Genomic DNA, 19,933 nt, shown 5'->3' with positions numbered 1-19,933 from the left:
TCTTAAGTCCTCACTTAAAGGACTTCCACTTTGCAAGATCATAAGATGTTTTCAAGTAAAGAAATGAAAAACAGCCAGAGGCCACATCTCCTAATAAAGAAGTAATAGCACAAGCACAGGCCATCACACACAAACATCATCCTAGCATTAAACATGCAATCTCCACACCTAGCTGGTCAGTGTGAAGACGACTCCTCTCCAAGAGAAGCACGATGTGATTCCTGGTTCTCAGAATTACCAGCTTTTTTATTCCTCACTGCATAGTCTGCAGTCCATAGCATATCCTTTTCTTGTCTAAATGGGTTTTGTTAAGGACACTCCATTACAGCAACCAATTAACAACATAATTATAACTTACAGCCGTGATAAAATTTGGCATTTTCATTTAGCTTTTGAAAAAGGACTATTTTGTTGTTGTTGACAGAGAGAACAAGAATCATCCTCTATTTTGTTTCACAAAATAGCAATGCAAATTTTTTATGTATGAAATCTTAAATACCAGCACTGCGCATAAATTCATATGCACAGACACGCTAAAGAAGGGAACAGGAGCTAGTACTATCATCTCAAGTGTCACTTTCGGAAGCAGTTTTTTTGGATTATGCTCTTAGCCAAGGAAGCCTTTGCACCTACCCGCCTCCAACTGCTCCCTGGCTGCTAACACATACATTAATTCAAAACATACAGAGAAAAAATCCAGAGAGTTTTTAATCATGGCTAAAAGAAGAATCTATTTTTAAAGCAGTCTGAAGGAGGGAGCATACAGGCATTATTTTTTCTAAAGTTTCTCAGTACTTGAATTTGCTCTGGGGTAAGGGAATTAACCAGCACAAACTTGTCACTGCTTAATTAATAATGCATGAATGGAATGTTCAAACAGCCATGAGCAGATATCTTGCATAAGCATAACAAATGCAATAAATGAAGGTAAAGTATGTTATCTTCCATTCCTTTATCGCATAGTTTTTCCCTACCAAGAAGCAGCAAAAGAAGCTCTACTATTGACCTTAACTGTACCTTAACTTAAACAAGGTAGAGATTCAGAAGGTCATTGCTAATGTAAAGGCATTATTTAACATTAATTTAATCGCATACATTTCATACACATTCTCACAACACCCCCATGACAGAAATGAAGGTTTACCATTATTTTTGCCCTTTGTATACATTAGGAATGATACAAATTTGTGGAAGTTACTTGTCAAAACCATAGAAAACCTACTTGACGAGAATAAAATTGAGATTTATAGTGCAAAGTATACACCTGTAAATGGAAAGGAACCCACGTGACTTTCAATATTACAGCTATGTTTGTTAGGACAACAAATAGGTAAAAGAAAAAATTCCCATGATGTCACAAGAACTTTGGAAAAAAAATAGCAAGGGATTTTATCTGTGGCCCCAGTTCAGAATTTTAAAATCATTATGCAAAAGCTAAAAATATTTTTTTATGATGTACCAAAAGGTCCTGCACCCAGCACACAGTGGGATCCTCATTCTCACTGCCAGCCCCAGTAACCCGCCCATGCACCCGCTGTGTGAAGGCCCTGGCAGGTGCAGGTGGCCAGGGTATATGCATGCCAAAAAAACTCCTCAACCATTAAAGGAAGGGGACATACAGGATTTTTTTGTAATCATTATGTGCATTTGCATCTGTACTTGGCCCTAAAATTCTCACTTATTTTCCACCTGCAAAATGGCTCAGGAGAATTATCTAGAAAGTGAACAAAAGTGCATTTGAGTGTAATTTTTAAAATTTATTTTCACTGATATTCTTAAAAAAGCATATTAATAAAAGGAGAGTTAGCAACAGTGAAGTAAAAAACCATACAAGTTCCAGTAATTTCAGACAAAGCTTTTTGAGATAACAGGGAAAACATCCATTGACACAAGATCAGGTAGAGCAGAATCTCAATTTACGTCAAATAATTCTAACCCCAGCCTATTAAGGAATGACATGTCTGAAAATAAGGATGCAGTACACGTAGCTCTTAATGTCACAAAGAGCTTTGCAGAGAAAGAACCTGAATTCTGGAATCATACTGAACTATGTCACCTTGAATCTCTGTCAGAGTATCCCACACACTGACATGTTGCACAAAGCTGGAGCTGTTGCTTCAATTATTAGCTGTCTTTGAAAAACAGCAGTCCCTGCTCAAGTGGAAATATTGATTCCTTAGGGATGGCTCTTCCCCCACAGCACTACATTGCTTTGGAGATGGATTATCCAATAGAGACAGTTTCACAGTAACTGCCACTAAACAAAACAGAGCAAAATTCAGGGTCCTGACCACATGGACTAGGACAGGAAAGGCATTTTTGCCAACAATAATCCCAGTGACATCTCAGAGCATAAATAAAACTGTCAACAATGCTGGCCAGAAATCTAACCCATTAAAAGCTAATTTCATAACTTTCTGCTTCTTTCACATTCCTGATTTCCTAGGTATTATCTAGTAACAGACCTCTATCTGTGGCAGTGTCTAAGTTAGAGAGGAAGCAGTTTTGATCTAGGATGGCAATTCCCAAATTCCTAAAGAGTTAACAGCTGAACAAAACAAAGAGAAATCCTCTTTCATACTTAAATGACTTCATATAGGTGTAAGCTCTGTGTGAACAATAAGAAAAATGTCCTGTAAGCAATAATGTACATTATTAATATATACACACATCAAGGTATACAACAGAGTGTGAGTCCATAACAAATAACATGTCCTATATGAGGGACAGACCAAAAATTTATGGGAAAGTCACTATCTATACAAACTGTGCTAGCAACTTTACCAAAATAAGAACAGCTGTACTGGGTTCAACCACAGGTCTCCATAACCCATGTCTCCATAAACTTGTGCTTTGGGATGATGAGAACAAGCATATTGTTTCTTTTAAGAAACCTCCCAGCATCCAAATATCAAAAGCCAAATCCTTTTAAGACTTAAAATACATAATACCAAGCACTACACAAAGGTGCGTTTACAGGAAATCAAGCAGGAAAAAAAATTAGCCACATTCTCTTACAGAGAACATAAACGCAGAAGGCAATGACACGGTATCTTTGTACATCCTATCTTTATGTGCTGTGAAATCTGGGCTATACAAGCGGCCATACGGCTACCAGTATACAGCTGGCAATAGGCACCCAGTGCTAACTTTACAGAACCAGCTCCATAGTCCAGCATACATAATACTATTCCATAAATCTGTGCTCTGACCGCACAAGGTTCAGCTACGCATGCTTCCCCTCTTCTTCCCATGGGAACACATGCTGGCTAGAGAACTGCAGCATCAGAAAAAGGTCCTTCAGCTAGAGCCCTCAGCAGACATTGCTCAGTTTAAGTAAGCTTGGTGGAAGCAGCACATGCCCTAACAGAAAACAACTCATCCCTCTCTGTCCTCTCAATTCAGACTCCACATCTGTCCAGGCATTTGAGACACTGGTCCAAATATCCTGCCTTTGCCACAGGCTTCACTTGTTTTTTCTCTACAGGGCACCATGTGTATGAACACTGATGCTGCCAAAGCACATAATGAAGGTGTGATGATAGAGTCCATACAATGCTGTCTCAAAAAACGTGTATTTGCAGATTTGGACTGTAAGGACCAATCGCTCCTCAGGTTTCTTCCCATCATGCCCTCACAACACCAGAAACCAAAGTTCAAGAACAAGACAGTGTAGACAACAGGAGCTCATATTTCAGCAAAATACTGCTGGGACCAAGTCTTAAGGTGATATGGGCAAAGGGAGCATTGGGGAGGTAAAAACACTTTTGGAAATATAATCTAATTGGTACAACAAAATTGGCTTTAAACCCCAAACTATTTCAATTACCTTCTGGTGGTGGGGGAGGGAATTCCTCTGTGTCCATCCTAGTGTATCCACTGCGCCTTTAGCAGACTGAAAAACCCTGCAAAAATGAAGGGAACATGTTTTGTAGCTGAACAGAACTTCCAAACACTGAGACACTCCTTTTCAAATTTGGCCAAGCTCATACCTATTAGCTAATACCATTATGGAAGAGAGGAAATGTGCCTGGCTTCTTGCTTCAAAATACAGCCAGTCCAAATTTTTATGTACACAGCTCTCAGTATGGGAGCCAATTCTTGTAATGATCTCAATAAGCCAGCTGAAGAAAGATGAAGTTTTCAAACTATTTGGTACTCTGCAGCTCCCACTGTGACAATCACAAGCAGATTACTAAAACATGTTATTTCAGTGTCTGTTTGGACTATATATTCTGTTTCAAAATCTTCATGAAGGGGAGGGGAAGAAAAATCTAGGAAGCTCATCTATTTGGATGATGCTTTTCTCCATTTGGCAATCAGAAATCACAAGTTTAAAGAATACACTTTATACACAGCTGCTTCTCTTTTCTTTCTTTTGGCAGTCTTAAAAACTTGGCTTGAGTCCTTTTACTTCCATCTCACCTGAGAGTGAAGCACAGGTCAGCAGTCTCTTGAGCACCTTCTCTTTCCTCCTCTTTTCTCAAATCCTGTTGGGTCTCATGTTTTAAGGAAAAGAATAAACCTACAAAGCATTCCCGTGCTTTGATCCCGAATGCACGCAAGAAGAGAGCAAAGCCCAGAACCCACAATAGAGATTGTCCTTCCTTCCCGATAACAGTAATTAATAGCAATATTCCATTATCATCTGGAAAGACAGACTGGATCTGTTGTGCTGAGCAAAACACACATGCTCTGCCCCAAATCCATTTTCACTCTAACTCAATAGATATTATATCAAAAAGAAAGTTTGCAGAACAAGGCTGAGGAGGAAATGTACGTTTCCAAAAGCCACACAAGACAGTGGAAGAGCCAATGCTAAATTTTCTGTCCTACTCCTGAGTAGCCTGTAGATGTTAATCTCAAGAAGCTACTCTTTCTGCTTCCAACAGCACACAAAGCAGCTCATGCCCTCAGAAAGTCTCTACAATCAAAGTACGAGAAGAGAAGGAGATAGTGAAATTCAAGGTACAGTGGAGGAATAATAAATAAATTAATCGGGATACAGAGGTCAAATAATTTGCCACTTACAGAAGAGGTAGCAGAGGTACCAGGCAATTTACCTCCCTGACATCAGGTATTCAAGGGCAAATCATCAGGACAGCCAGGAAGGATAAAACTCTGGTAGTGCAAGATCCTCATATGAGGAGACAATTCATAACAACTTGCATTTTGTAAGCACACAAAATTCCCTTTTAAATCTCTTAAGCTGTGGCAATTCTTAATCAAGTTGTAGACAAAAACAAGCAGCTTCAGAGCCAAGGCTCAGAAAGGATTCATACACATGTACAACATCTGTCTATAACAGACAAAATATCCACTATGTGCTTTCACTATACAGTGTCCCTTCTAAAGCCTCTCTCTACAATTTATAGCTGCAGAGCTCAAAGGCATGTTCCTGCTTACAAGTGTCTGGAATGCATTTTGCCACACCAAAATCATGAGCCAAAATGAGGGAAAATTATTATTTGAATAAAAGGCTATTTTTCTATATTCTTTTAAAGTTGAACCATCACTGTAACAGATTTTCAAGTGTGAAATGTGCAATAACCGGCAAACCTCCGAAAGCTAGTCTCAGCACCTCTTCCAAATACATCTTTAAGACAGTAGCTAAAAGGCCTTCAGAGTATTTTTTTTATTTAAACATATGATGCAAGTGCTTAAACACCTGTGAAAGTTAACTTCAGCAGTGATTTTAAAAATCAGTTTCTTCCTCACAAGTAACTTAACAACACTCAGAGGTGAGCTATGGAAGTTTTCAGGTTGTTTTCTGTTTTGATCTAGCACACAGCATCATGCTTCAAATTACACAAGAATTGTGTCGAAGAACAACACAGACCCAGTGTTAAGAGTCCTAGCCACTGACCTGCTTGCTCCCGTCTGAACAGTATAGTTATTCACAAGAAGACAGACGCACTTTCTCACTTAAGAATGCCTTAGGGGTCGGCTTATACATTGCATTAATTCATCTTGAGGTTCCACAGATTTTTCTCTACTTTTTAGATGCTGAGAAAAACACTGCAGCGGCAAAGAGAACTTCTGTATTGTACATTCCAGTACTACCCTCCATAAAAGGTAAATAATTGACATCTGATGTAGTATACGGCATGTTCACAGAACAATGTCTAACAGCACCAAATTTCAAAGAGAAGTTTTTCACTGTTCTATTCAGAGGCAGGGGAATTAACTCAAGATGAAGATGTCCAAATCAGGATTAAGCCAGAAGCTTTAATTTGGCTAGCAGCATACAGCACAGTTTGCATTTGTAGCTCAAATGTTTTCCCCGTTGACTGCTCCTAACAGAGTTACACAACACACAGCTATACAGGTGCATTCAAACAATAATTGTGGAAATCACAGCTCAAATTACGCTGAAAGGGACCTCTGAATATTCTCTCATACACTCAGGAAAAGTGTCTTCAAAATTAGATCAGGTTGCTCGGGGTCTTTTCCACCCAAGTTCTGAAACCCTCTGAACATGGAGGTTTCACCAGGTCCCAGGGCCCAACTGGGGTTACCCTTGCGAGCAGCTTGCGGCCATCGCCTCTCATTCTGCTGCTGCGCACTGGCTGTGCCTGGCTCTGTCTTCTTTCCAACCCCCCCTTAGGGAACAGAGGACTGCAGTTTGATCCCCCTCAGTCCTTTCTTCTCAAAACGAACACAAACCCAGTTCCCTCAGCCTCTCCTGACCCGTTCCCAACTTCAACCATGGCAGTGCCCTTCACTGGACTTGCTCCAGTTTGCCAGTCCCTCACTTGTACTGGGCCCCACATCGAACACTGTATTCCAGATGCAACACCATGACCACTTGAGTATATGTTACTTAGTTTAACGTAAAATTATTTAAGAAACTGAACAACTATGTGCTTTTAAGACACAGAATACCAAAATTTTCTTTCAAAGGTATTTAAAAATTCCAATTGGAAAAAACCAACCTATTAAACATGAAACACATGAGCTATTATATTAATGTGTATTGCATAATAAAATTATGAATATGAATAATTGAACAACCACCCTGACATACGGGACATGACACAAAGGTTATCAAAATACAAGGCTTTATTTCCCCTATAAAATGGATTTCTCAAACACAGTGTAACATCTAATGACTTAGACCGCTCTCTTCCAGGCTTCACAGCAATCACAGAAACACAGGGACAGAAAGCAGCCCTTGAAGTTACCTACCCCAAAGGTTAAGATGTCCCACTGGCTTCCCACTGCCTGACAATTCACCTGACCCTTCTTTCCTTCAGATGAGGGGCAATGTGGACCTCAGCGGTGGCCTACAGATTACCTCCTTTCCATCCCTTCCCCCACATTTCCCACGTGCACCCAAAGCACAGCAGATACTGGGAGAGAGGCCAAGGAGCACCCACACACTTTTATGAAAGGCAGGGGACCCATTCTGGCCAAAAGAATTTCCCTTTCTGCTCGCTTCCCCTGTCTGCTTCCCAGTCCTTTCCTGTCAAATTGCTAGGAGGAACAGGCAGCTCTTACTCCTATTTACAGACTGGAAGAGGAAAGACAACTTTCCAGCTGCACAAGTTCCCAGTTTAATTGTTGGCTTATAACAGGTTAGTCATTGAACCAATCTGAGCAAACCCACATAAAGAAAATATTCCAAGCCTAAGAGACTACTGCTGTTAAAAAAACCTGTTTTGTAGCAAGGCAGCGCAGCTGCACATCAAATTTCATTCAATAGCCTTCTCTAACTGTGGAACAAGCAACAGACCACCAGTTCTCACCTATCTGGATATAAATATCGATCAACATCTACATTTCCACTTCATCAAAACTATTTTCCAAAAGTCACTACTTATACAATAGCCAAAAGGCAACAGAAACAGGACCGATGCAAACTCTGACAAAACAACGAGGCAGAGCAGCATTCATTTCTGGTGGCACAGTACCTATCCACTGAGCTCCCAAGAGGCACACGCAGTCAAGTTTTCCAGCTCTAACACCCTAAGAACTGTAAAGGTGACATACCTTCTCTCTAAGGAGTGTGCACCGTAACTGCAGCAACATCAGGATTCTTAGTTCTTAAAGGTGCAGAAAGAATAAGCCAGTGAGAATTTTTTAATAGGAAACAGAAAATATGAAATGAGGAGATGGATTTACAAGGAACTTTGACTCACAGAGAAAGCTTAGTGGTGGCAAGCTGTAAAGCAACTTCTCTGAGAAAGCCTGAAAGCCTAAAATTTTAAAAAACCAAACAATCTACACAACAACACAAAAAACCCAACAAAAAAAAAAAGACCAAAAAACACCATCCTGTGAAGACAAAGCTCGTGAATGTCTAAAATTCTCTTGTGTCCACATCACTTACTGAATATTGCTGTGTAATGTCCAATTGAGTCTTCTTCCACCTATAACTGCAGAACTCCTGCTGGGAATTAAATCTTGCTGGAATTTGATACATAGACTCTTTTCAGAGTGCAGAGAAACAAGGAGAAAAAAGAATGCAGAAGAAGGAAGGTTATTATCTCTTTTTTTCCTCAATACTTCAAGATGTCTGTTACACAGAAAAAATAAAAATTGATAGCACAATTTGTTCTCCATACAAGACTATTCCTAAGAAACACAGACTGTAGGCTTTTTTTTAAAGAGACATTTTTATACTACAGTGGGTGTGAATGAAGCAGGCACTTATTATGACAGCTTACCACCACATGCTGTAAGCCACAGAAGGCAGCTGTATCAAGACTGGATCACTATTTCTTTTAATGTATATTTGCTTTTGTTAATAGCTAACAGTTCTATGCTGTACTAATTTTATTCTTAAATTTATTGAAGAAAGTTACCTAAGTCATAAGCAATGGAACAATAAGGAATTGCAGAGGTTCGAGTAGAAAATAATTATGAAGCCCAGTTCCTGGCTCAGTTAAATCAGGGGAAATTCTACTACCAGCTGCAACACAAACAAGGTCAGATCCACAGAGATGCACATTTTTCAGACTGCATGCAAAATCCACTTCCCCAAAAGCTACTTTGCTTCTTTTTCTGCCACCCTTTCTCACACCAAGCAGCATCCTGATAAAAGCTAGAGAACTATGCAGCAGCAAGGCCTGAAGAAGCAGCAATCCACAGGGACACCCTGAGAATATGCCTGAAGATTGGTATTCTGATCCTCCTTTTTTAAAGGGTATTATTTACAACATTTCTTCACCTAGAGCAGATTCCTGTCCAGTACATCAGCTGCAGGAGGGAAAAAGAAGAAGAAAGCAAAGGCTGCATTTACAGATTTGTCTGAGGGCTCCTAGCCCCAATGCAGGCAGAGAGCACTATGATTTTTTTTTAATATATTTATATTCTTCCCCTCTAAGGACAGATTATTATTGCAAGGCAAAATACAGAATCGCTGTTTCATAGAATCAGTCAGTTTGGCCTGTACCTTAGGAGGTCACATAGTCCAACCTGCTGCTTAAAGCCAGGTCAGCTATCAGCTGAGACCAGGCTGCTTTATCTACTGGGATCCTGAAAACCTCCAAAGACAAGAGACTGCACAACCTTACCAGGCAACATGTTCTCCTGCTTGCTTGTCCTCACCCCCCCCCCCCCCCCCCCCCCAAAAAAAAAAGAAAAAAAAGATTACTGCCCTTACATCTAGTTAGAACCACACTTACTTCAGTTTATAACCATTTTCTATTGTCATGCCACTTTCTTGATAACCTTCTGGCAGGCAGGGGCAGGCTGCCGTTAGGCCCCCATGAAGCATCTCCAGCCCAGCTCCCTCGGCCTCTCCTCCCGGGCAGTGCTACAGCTCCCTGACGTCATGGCGGCCTTGTACTAAACTTGCTCCAGTTTATCCACATCTTTCTTGTGCTGGGGCAGGGTGGGGTGTGGACATGGATGCAATACTACAGGTGTGGTCTTGCAAGCGCTGAGTGAAGGGGAACCCTTCCCTTTGAAGGAGCAATTCCTTCCCACGTGTAGAACCCTGACCTCATCCTTGCTGAATTTCACAAAGTTCACACCAGCCAGCTCCTCCAACCTGCTCAGGTCCTTCAGAATGCCAGTCCTGATCCCAGGCACATCCATTGCTCACCCCTTCCCCCAGTTTGGCATCATCTGCAAGCTTCATGAGCAAGGGCTAGTCACCTCCTAAGCCATGCATAATATTAAACAGGATGCATCCTACAACAGATGGCTGGGGCACTCCACTAGTTACCAGCCTCTAGGTAAGTTATAACCAACTAGCCACCTCTAAACCAACCATCCCACCAGTTTTCACCCATCTAGCAGTATACCCATCCAGATCGTGACATTCTGCAAAAGACCTGGCTGAACCCAATGAGACCATATGTTTTTATTAAGCTTAGCAGCACTGTACTTAATTTACAGATGGGAAAACCAAGACCTAAAAATATTTAAGGAATGAGAGGGAGTATGCGTAAAAAGTTATAGAAAACAGTGAAGGGAACAGGTTCCCAAGCATGCCAGTAGGGCACCTGACTTCTAGCAAATAAGCCTTTGCTCCTGCTTTTGTGCTGGCAACTGTTTGCATACCCAAAGGAAGAAGAGGGGCAGCACCCTGGGTTCTGGAGCCCATCCTGGCAGTCAAGAGCACCATAACAAGCACAAGCATCCAAAGAATTGTAAGTGAATGCTGGCATCACATACTTTCAGTCAGGACTGATTTTTCTGTTGTTGGTTTGTGCCACACAAACTAGAGGGCTGTGTTGCTGGTTCAAGACCACGGTGTTCCACATTGCGCACACAGGCAAAATGAAAATATATGAATACTAAAATTTTTCTTAATTTGCTCCAAATTTGATTGCAATCAGGTAACTTCATCTGGAAAAATAATCTTATTTCTGAATCTTCCTCTTTTAAACTTAATTCAAGGTAGTTCCTTCCAATATTGGAGATGAAGTATTTCCGTAATTGGAAACATCCTCAGGAAGACTTCTATTTTTAAGTCAGAGAGGATGCCTGCATGCTGTGTAACACTTCAATTGTGGTGTAAACCTATGTGTGGTTTAGTTGTATACATGTTATTATAATACACAGATAATTAGAATTATTATGCAGAGACTTTGTAAGTATTTTTTTATTTAAAAAAGCACCAAAATAGTCTTTTACTCTAGTAATTCTGATCAGCCTCGCATATAAAATACAGTATTTTTGTCACAGGGAAAATGCCCCCTCTTGAAAACTATTCTGATTCCCCAGCAAATCAAGTTCTTGGCTTACGGTAAGAAAAAAAATACACAAGAATCTTGGCTTCCAGAAAAGAAAAATACAAGGGTTTGTTGGTTTGTTTGTTTGTTGTTGGTTTGTTTTTTGTTTTGTTTTGTTTTAAAACGGATACAGTCAATAAAGCTTTTTTTTTTTCCCCTCCAATTTTACTTAGTCTGCATGTCTACCCCAAGAGCTGAAAGTCCTGGTCAAACCTGCATTAAATCCATGAGTCCTAGTTTTACAAAGCATAGGTTGTCTTTCAAGATACTGATGACAATTGATGAAAATTTCTACCAGAAGCTCTTTCCAATGATACAAGTGAAATGGTACATTGAACTGAAGATTCAGTTCCTACTGCTTGCTCAAACCTAGGCCCGACAAAGCCACTTTTCCTAAACATTTTCAGGTTTTCAGTACTACTGTCCTTGGAAAAGTAACACTACCATTTCTCATCAAGGACAATCCATTACAGACAATGAATCACATCATTACAAAGTGTCCAACTGAACAAATTTCTTTCACCTGATGAATAATTTTATTAAGAATATAAATACACACTCTTATTCCTGTGTTTCTGAAAAAAAACTATTTGGAGTAAAATATAGAAATACATTTTTAATCAGAGTCATAATGTATGCTCTAGAAAAATAGTACAAACTTCCTTGATTTTGCCTTTACAACACCAAATTATTATTCAAACAAATCAGAAATCAGCTAATGCAGCTATTAAAACATCAATTAAAGTAAGAAAGAAAAATAGTAATAGCACCTGCACAGTACAGCCCTCATCTTCAAAATCTCTAACACAGAAGTCAATTTCCTGTGGAAGCATAAGTTCTGCATCTAGTCCTAACACCAGCAGTATTCACTTTTTCCTTGGTTTGGAAGTGATCAAGTAGACCTCTTCCTTCCCCAGCTTCTATAGTTCAAAAGTGAAGTCTTAAGACTCAAATTAGTCAACCCATGGTTTGCAACAACACTGAATATTACGTATGAAATTCTAAAAGAACACTGAGGATGTCATCAAATGCTATAAAATGGTGAAAAACAAAGTCAAGAGCCATAAGCTCAAGACTCACTGTGGCCCTAGCAGGAAGTCTAGATATTGCTCTTTACTTCCCAATAACTTTTGATCCCATTTTACAGATTAGGAAGTTATGTTTATCCCCTTTCTTGAAATCTCTGAGAGGTATATTCTGAATCTTAAAGGAAAAAAATATTAATACGATTTCTGCAATCTTTCTGAAAGCATTTCTAGAAAAGAGGTTACAGAACAGAAATAAGAGTGAACGTTTGACCTTGAGTGTGGATCCTAATAGTCTGTATTCATGGTTCAGTCCCAAGTAACAAGTGTTGTACAGTACAGTAAGTCACTGAAACAGATTTTCACAAGATAATGCCCCTATTCAGCACCACGTAAGTAGAACAATTTATTTTGCACTGGTTAACTGTTTCACCCACACATTTGACATTAAGCTTCAGGCTTCCTGACTGAGCAGCAAACATGTAGGACATGAATCAATGTTGTGCAGTTATGCATCATTTCCCGCAGTCTTGCTGATTCAGGCAATCAGAGTAATATATGAATCAAGTTTTTGATCTAAAAAACACGTTTGAAAACATATTTTTCAAATCTTGCTTAGCATTACTTGTCATCATTCCCTCAAGAACAAGTTGTACTTTTACAATTCCCTGCTTGCAAAACAATCTGAAGTATTTTGGTGTGACTAAAACTCAGATTCTTTACTGTAAGAAAATGTCCAAATGATTTAAATCTCAAAAGGTGATAATAATGCAGCAATTTCCTTCCACAGATACATGACAGACCTTGAATCCCAAGATTCTGCTCTCTGCAAGCCACATATGCACACAATGACATTACTGAGAAAGATGTGATAACAGAAGGAGTATTAAGACATAGTTGTATAAGTCCATAACAAGAATCTTGGTTTATTTTGCTCCTATACCTCCACCACTCGACATAAAGTGCACCTTCCCCTCATAACACACCCACAGACTCCCTAAGTAATTCTCAGGCTTCAGTTTATGAATTGCTGATAACTTCCAAGCATCCAGGCTTGCAGCTTTTCCACTCTTCAAACTACTTCTACATCCAAAAAGAAATTTACCAATATTAATTTTCCACTAACAGATGTGGTAACAAGAATGACTTTGTACGAACAGGAACATGAACGGAAAAAAATATCTGCAATGAAAACTGTTTTTAACAAAAGAAGGTCTTGGATTTGAAAAATGCCTCACGTTTTGTAGAACATATACAAAACAGAAGACTAATTCATATCACTATCAATGAAGCCTCGTTCATTGCCCTGTAATAATATACGAAACATTCAAAAAACAAGACACACTTGATAAATGTATTTACAGCATTTAACATGATAACTCCAAAGGAAGTTTCTCTAAGAGACAACTGCTGCAATAGATATTCCACAAGAAGCATCCAAGGGTAGTATGGAAATGCACTTGCGGCTCAAAAAGCCATCAGGAAGCTGAACTTCTGAACACACAGTTTCAAAAATGCCTTTAAATTTAGAGGTCATGAGACAATTCCCCATGAGATCCCTTCTACAGTTCTAAATAAAAACTGTAAAATGGAAAGACATAATTAAAGAAAAAGCAAAAAAGGAAACAGAAATCACTTTATAGAAGCAGAAAGGAAATTACTATCCCACATATGTAAAGATGAAGAAAATAAGTACTACACACTGCTCATTTCTCCACCACATACAAAACTAAGAGCAATGTAGTGTTACAGATGCATGAATAAACTGACTGCTGCTCTGCAAGTCTGAATCAAAACTACTCCTCCTCCTCCTGGATGGCAGAATGTTTCCTGACTTCTTCAGAAATAGACTGAAGTTTATAAATTTTCTACAACAGATTCTAAAAATAATTTCTACTTTATACAGCAGCAGTTAATAGACTTCCTGTCTTACAAATGAGTAATGCACTATTCCCAGTTGCATTAAATCCCATTAACAAGTATGGAATTTGACAATAGCCCTTCAGGTTTTAGACAAGCTTGTTGTCTTCCTTCAAATGTTTATGAACTACGCAAGGACTCCTAAACAGCCCAGAACCAACTGAAGAACTCCTCTGGTGTTGAGATTTCTTCATATCAAGTTTATTAATGCTGAGACTAAATACTCTTGATTATAAAAGACATGGAAAGCAAAAGCAGTAAGTAGTAATGTCCTGGCAAAAAGAAAAAAAAAAAAATCAGTACAGGATTTTATACATACAAAATGAAAACCAAGAACACAAACAAACAAAGAAAAAGCTCTGTTAAGAGGAGTAACTTAAATAGACTGAAAGACACAAAAAAACTCCAAAAGCGTTTAAAAAAAAGCTATGACATCTGACATTAAAAATTCAGCCTACTCAAAACTAAGGCTGTACCTTAGTACACAAGGTCTGGGTACTACAGAGTTTACTGTGTAATACACAAAGCCTATGTGTACTACAAAGTTCGGGTTCTGGAAATCTTAAAGGCATGCTATACAGCTACTAGGTTTAGGATAATCAGAACCTTTTATATTTAACATATGACTAAAGTAAGTGTTTAGACTTAGTATTTCAATCCGGTGTAAATCAGCACACTTCCACTGAAGTGAATGGGGTAGAAGAAAAAAAAACACAAGATGCTGAAGTACCTAGACCCTCAATTTCAATCACAATAAAAATGAAAATCTAAATACTATTTCTGTAATACAGTGGATTTTTAAAGTTAATCTCAATCAATGTTAAAGCTTGTTTCACAGCATTGTACTCCGGGAAAGTACTGTTGCAGGCTACTCATGAGCAAAACCATACCCCATCTGCTCAGAGTAACCATAGCTCCTGGTCAGAAGAGGGCATGGAGGGAGGGAGGCAACTGCCTCTGTGGTACTTTGGTGTCCTCACCACCGACCTCTCAAAGCAAACAGCACAAGACTTGCACATTCGCTCTCAACGTCTCAGAGCTGTGATGCCAGCCGGCATGCACCCATCGCACATCTCCGTATCTTGTGGTGTATGGACTCCTGGATCCAGAGGGTCATGCCAGGTCCTGGCACTCAGCAGGAGCTGACGGACAGCAGGTTCCTCAAGCCTCTATCTGCCTCCACTGCCCTTCCCCCCACCGAATCCCCTGGTGGGTATCAGCCACCAAAGCCCGACACACTGGACACCCAGTGCCTGTCCCACCACAAGACACCTGCTGCCATTCACATAGTAGGTCATGTCTCACATACACCACCACAGGTAAGCTAAGAAATCCACAGACTATATAATAAAAATCTTTAAATGTCACTATCAAGCCTTCAGAAATATCAGATTTCAAGGTAGCATCTAAAGAACTACTGTTCATAACCAGATAAACACATGTAACTAGTTCATGGGCTACTCAGCCTGAGGGTAAAAAGAAAAGAAAAAGACGAGATGGATTAAACAAAGTAAATCAGACAGATTAACAAGATCAAACAGATCACCCAAGTGAAAAGAATGAAGGGCCCATTGAAGAAAACAGCTGAACAGCCAGAACCCCTGCCTGAATAATGGCCTTGCAGTCGTAGGCGCCCAACATGTCCCACGTTCAGGCAATAAATCTGTGTCTCCTGAGCGCCACCAGAAAATTTAAAAAATGTAATACTTCATTTCTACTGCAGAACAGATTGTTCACTGTGGTTCACTAGGCAGAGTAAAGGTTTTGAGAAAACATTTATTTTATTTACAATAATAATAGTGACAAACTAACACATGTTAGTATATTCTCGCTGCATTTATTCAGCATGAGACAGTTTTAAACAGCCAATCTTTCTTATTTCCTGACTCATGAAAAAAAACCAAAACAAACACCTATACCTTTCTTTGTTAGCAGTTCAATTGCACAACTGAAAAAATAAGACATTTTTTACATTGCAATTAAACAACTTCAAACCTGCTAGCACAAGGTAAAGGCCATGATCTTAGTAGCTTTGGAAAAAAAGTATTAAACAAACACTGAAATGGAAGAGGACAGAATTTAGGATGGATAAAATATTTTTGATGAAAAATACAAGCACTACCTAAAGGCCTTTAAAACAAGCCTTTGCTATGGGCAAATCATTAATAGCTGTCTTTCCTAGCACCTGGTATTGCCTCTGACAAAGCCCAGGCAATCATCCAGCCCAGGTGAATCACCGGCCAGTGTTTTAAAGCTGCTCGGGCCTTGCCCTGTAAGAACAGCGCACCTTTCAAAAGTAACTACATGGTTTGGGATCACCGCAAGGAACTATGTAACTCCTCCAGTAGTTAAAGTGTTAACTGCAAAGAAACCAAAGACAATTTTAAAACCTCCTTTGAAAAAAAAAACACAACATACAGAAATAGAGTATTTTCCTCGTCTCAAGAAAGCCAGTTTACCTGCAGACGCCAACTACAGAGCTGGTGTTGGACACGGCGGTTACGGCGGGGAAGGAAAGGAGCTCAAGCCGCCCGGGAGCGCGGACTTGCCGCCGCCCGGCCCGTACCCGGCGGGAGGAGCGGGAAGCTGGAGCGGGGCGGCCGCCGCCGCCGGAGAGCGCGAAGGGGCGCACAGGGCAGCGAGAGCCCAGCGAAAGCCCTGGCGGAGGAACTGCACCGACGACCGGAGCAAGAAGTCTGGAAAAGGAGCAGATGCCTCTACTAACGACCCCTCGCACCCTCGCCCCAGCACGGCGCCGCGCCGCCTCACGCCGGCGAAACCAATTTAATGATACATTAAGAGAAGAGGTCGGTGTTCCCCCCCGCGCCGAGGCGGGCAGGGGCCCCCAGCGCCCCGGGGCGGCGGCGGGGAGCGAAGGGACGCCAGCTCCCGGAGGCGGAGGGGTGCCTCCCCCGCCGCACCGAGCCCTGCCTCCACGGGCGAAACTTTCCGTGACTAACGCCGGAGCGAGACCCCGCCGCCACGGGAACACCCACCTCCTCCTCCTCCGAGGCCGCTGCCGCCGCCGCCGAGGGGAGCTCCGAGGCCGCCGCCCCGCCCGGCTCAGCTCGGCTCGGCTCCCCTCAGCGGGGTCTCCCGCGGCTGCCCCGCTCCCCGGACACGTCACTCAGCTCCCGCCACCCCCACGCACCGCACCGCACCTCACCTCACCCCGCCCCGGGGCTGGGGCCGCTGCCGAGCACGCACTCAGCGCCGAGCGGAGTTCCCCAGTCCCGGCGGAGCGGGGCGCCGCCCGCCGCCGCTGCCCTCGCCGCCCCTGGCCCGTCGCCGCCGCCGCTCCCGCCCCGCCGCCCCGCGCCCCGCCCGCTGCCGGGCCGTTTCGGGCAGCGCCCGCCGCCATTGGGGCAGCGCGAGGCCCCGCCGCCTCCCGGTTGGCGCAGCCGCCCGCCGGTCGCGGCGGGGCGGGGCGGGTGTGTATGTGTCCCTGTGTCCGTCCCACGCCGGACCCCCGCCGCATTCCTGACGCCGCACGTGACGACGACGCCCCCCCCCCACGGAGCACCGGCGGGAGGGAGGGCGGGCAGGCGGGTCGGCGGGCGGCCGCCGCCGTTGCCGGTTGCGGCGGGCCAAGAGCGGCGCTGCCCGGTGCAGCAGAACGGCGGCCGGCCGGCCCCAGCGCCCGGGCACACGCGTGACAAACGTGGCTTATTTTCCCCGCAGCCTCACTGTCACGAACAGCCCGTGGGCGCGCCGGGACGCGCGCTAGGCCACGGGCGCTGTGTCGGGGTTCAGCCTCATTTATCAGCTGAAACTCTTTCATAGGTCTGAAAATTAAAGCGCCTCCAAAGATGCTGGCGCCTCGCACCCGCCGCGCCTCGCACCCGCCGCGCCTCGCAGCAAGGCTCGCCGCAGAGCAGAGCTAAGTCGGCCCCACAGTCCCTCAGTGCCCACCTGGCACAAGCACCCAACGCTCATCCTGGAAGTAACGCCGACCACTCGCTTGTACCTTCATGTGACGACGATCCATGACTGAACGTGCCCCTTCCATAAAACTGCAAAAAAACCCTTGCAAGATGCGCTCATTTTGAAAACGTGCTTTACGATATACCCGTGCACGTATCTGTCACACTTGGATGAAAATAAACGCTCTTAAGTATGTTGTAAGTCCTTAAATACATTATAAATCCCTGATACCGGTTACAACTATTTAATATGGCTGAGTATTACATAAAAGCTTTGGGCCACTTCTAAGCATGAAAACTTCAAGCTAAATGCCATTCAAGGATCCTCGCGTCATCCAGCAGCGATCCTTTCCTATTTAAGTGCAGTCGTGCTACAACCAGTAATGAAATATGCCCAGATATGGTAAATTTATGAATTTCTGTTCATCACATGAAAATGCTAGTAGAAAATGGTGGCATTTCAAAAGACATGTGATTAATCCACCTTTTTTCCTGCATTTTTCATTTACCTAATAGTTTAACAATACATATTCACAAGTATCCCATGTCTTTGTGGGGGTTTGTGCTGCTTTTGGCTGGGATAGAGATAATTTTCTTCACAGTACCTGGTATGGGGCTGTGTTTTGGATTTGTGCTGGGAACTACTGATAACAGAGAGATGTTTTCATTCCTGCCGAGCAGGGCTTACACAGAGCCAAGGCCTTTTCTGCCCCTCACCCCACCCCACCAGTGAGCAGGCTGGGGGTGCACAAGAAGTTGAGAGGGGGCACAGCTGGGACAGCTGACCCCAACTGACCCCAGGGATATCCCACACCATGTGCCACCATGCTCAGCATATAAAGCTGGGGGAAGGAGAAGGAAGGAGGGGATGTTCAGAGTGATGGTGTTTGTCTTCCCAAATAACAGTTACGCGTGATGGAGCCCCGCTTTCCTGGAGATGGCTGAACCTGCCTGCCCATGGGAAGGAGTGAACAGATTCCTCGTGTGCACGGCTTTTGCTTTACCTATTAAGCTGTCCCAACCAACGAGTTTTCTCACTTTTTTCCCCTTCTGACTCTCTCTCCCATCCCACCAGGGGGAGTAAGCAAGCAGCTGGGTGGGGCTGAGCTGCTGGCTGGGGTTAAACCACGGCAGCATTCATACAACCTGAATTACAAATTAAGTAGTTAAAAGTATTACTTTTAAAAATGTTTCTGCTTTCACAAAGTTATTTCCTTTTAATACAGTTGATCACTCTAGGAACTTAAAATAGTTCTTACATAGCTCTGTAGGCTCTACATAAGAAAGAAAACGAGAAAAGTGGGACATATACAAAGGTTATGGCCAGGAATACCATTAAGGCATTCAGTTTGGCTTCCAAAAGAGACACCACTTTATCCTGTTGTTTCTCTCATTTTTTTGAAATATGTTGCACTTCACTCCCATCCAGCTGTCATTTCAGGAGTTGAAATGGCAGGGAATCAGCTTTTGGCAAACTGTTTAATAACTGCTTATCATTAGAGGCCGCATTAAAGAACAGGCACGTATCTAGACTAAGTACAACTAGCTCAATGCCATGATTAAAAAAATTATTTGCCAGCAATAACCTTCTCCTTTTGGCAGCCAACTCATTATCCACATGCATTAATTTCTCTTTTCACTGTCAGAGAGACAAACTTCAAATCCTTTCTGTAGTCCATTTTGAAACCCTTTTGATCTCTGAGAACCACTTCTTTGATTCCAGTGACCACACTTAAATATCCATCTCTAATTCCAATAAGAAGTTACTGGGGAAGAAACCTTGTTGAACAAACCCAGCAGGAGCAGATCAACTTACAAAACAGCAAAACTAACTTGCAAAATAACTTCCACTCTTCCTACTGTTTTCTAAGGCGACATC

At 42.3% G+C, this 19,933-nt stretch overlaps 1 protein-coding gene across 10 annotated transcripts in view; it reads right to left on the bottom strand.

Moving 5' to 3' along the window:
- The window catches only part of ARHGEF10 (Rho guanine nucleotide exchange factor 10), a 116,412-nt gene extending 98,981 nt beyond the window's left edge, over window positions 1-17,431 (bottom strand). For 8 of the 10 annotated variants that reach the window (XM_075086919.1, XM_075086922.1, XM_075086921.1 and 5 more), the window contains exons 1-2: window positions 17,298-17,410; window positions 3,830-3,905 (exon numbers count right to left, since the gene is read on the bottom strand). In XM_075086919.1, coding sequence (XP_074943020.1) covers window positions 3,830-3,866 — 37 coding nt within the window. In that variant the 5' untranslated portion in view covers window positions 3,867-3,905; window positions 17,298-17,410. Of the gene's footprint in view, window positions 1-3,829; window positions 3,906-16,590; window positions 16,828-17,297 lie in introns of all 10 variants that reach the window. The other 2 variants (XM_075086920.1, XM_075086928.1) reach the window with 2 other exon arrangements.
- Window positions 17,432-19,933: the final 2,502 nt, after the last annotated feature.

Source organism: Phalacrocorax aristotelis, chromosome 3, assembly GCF_949628215.1.
Source record: "Phalacrocorax aristotelis chromosome 3, bGulAri2.1, whole genome shotgun sequence".
In the NCBI taxonomy this organism is placed as follows: Eukaryota; Metazoa; Chordata; class Aves; order Suliformes; family Phalacrocoracidae; genus Phalacrocorax; species Phalacrocorax aristotelis.
Note: the sequence above shows the minus strand (reverse complement) of the source record. Positions and strands in the feature narration are given on the sequence as shown.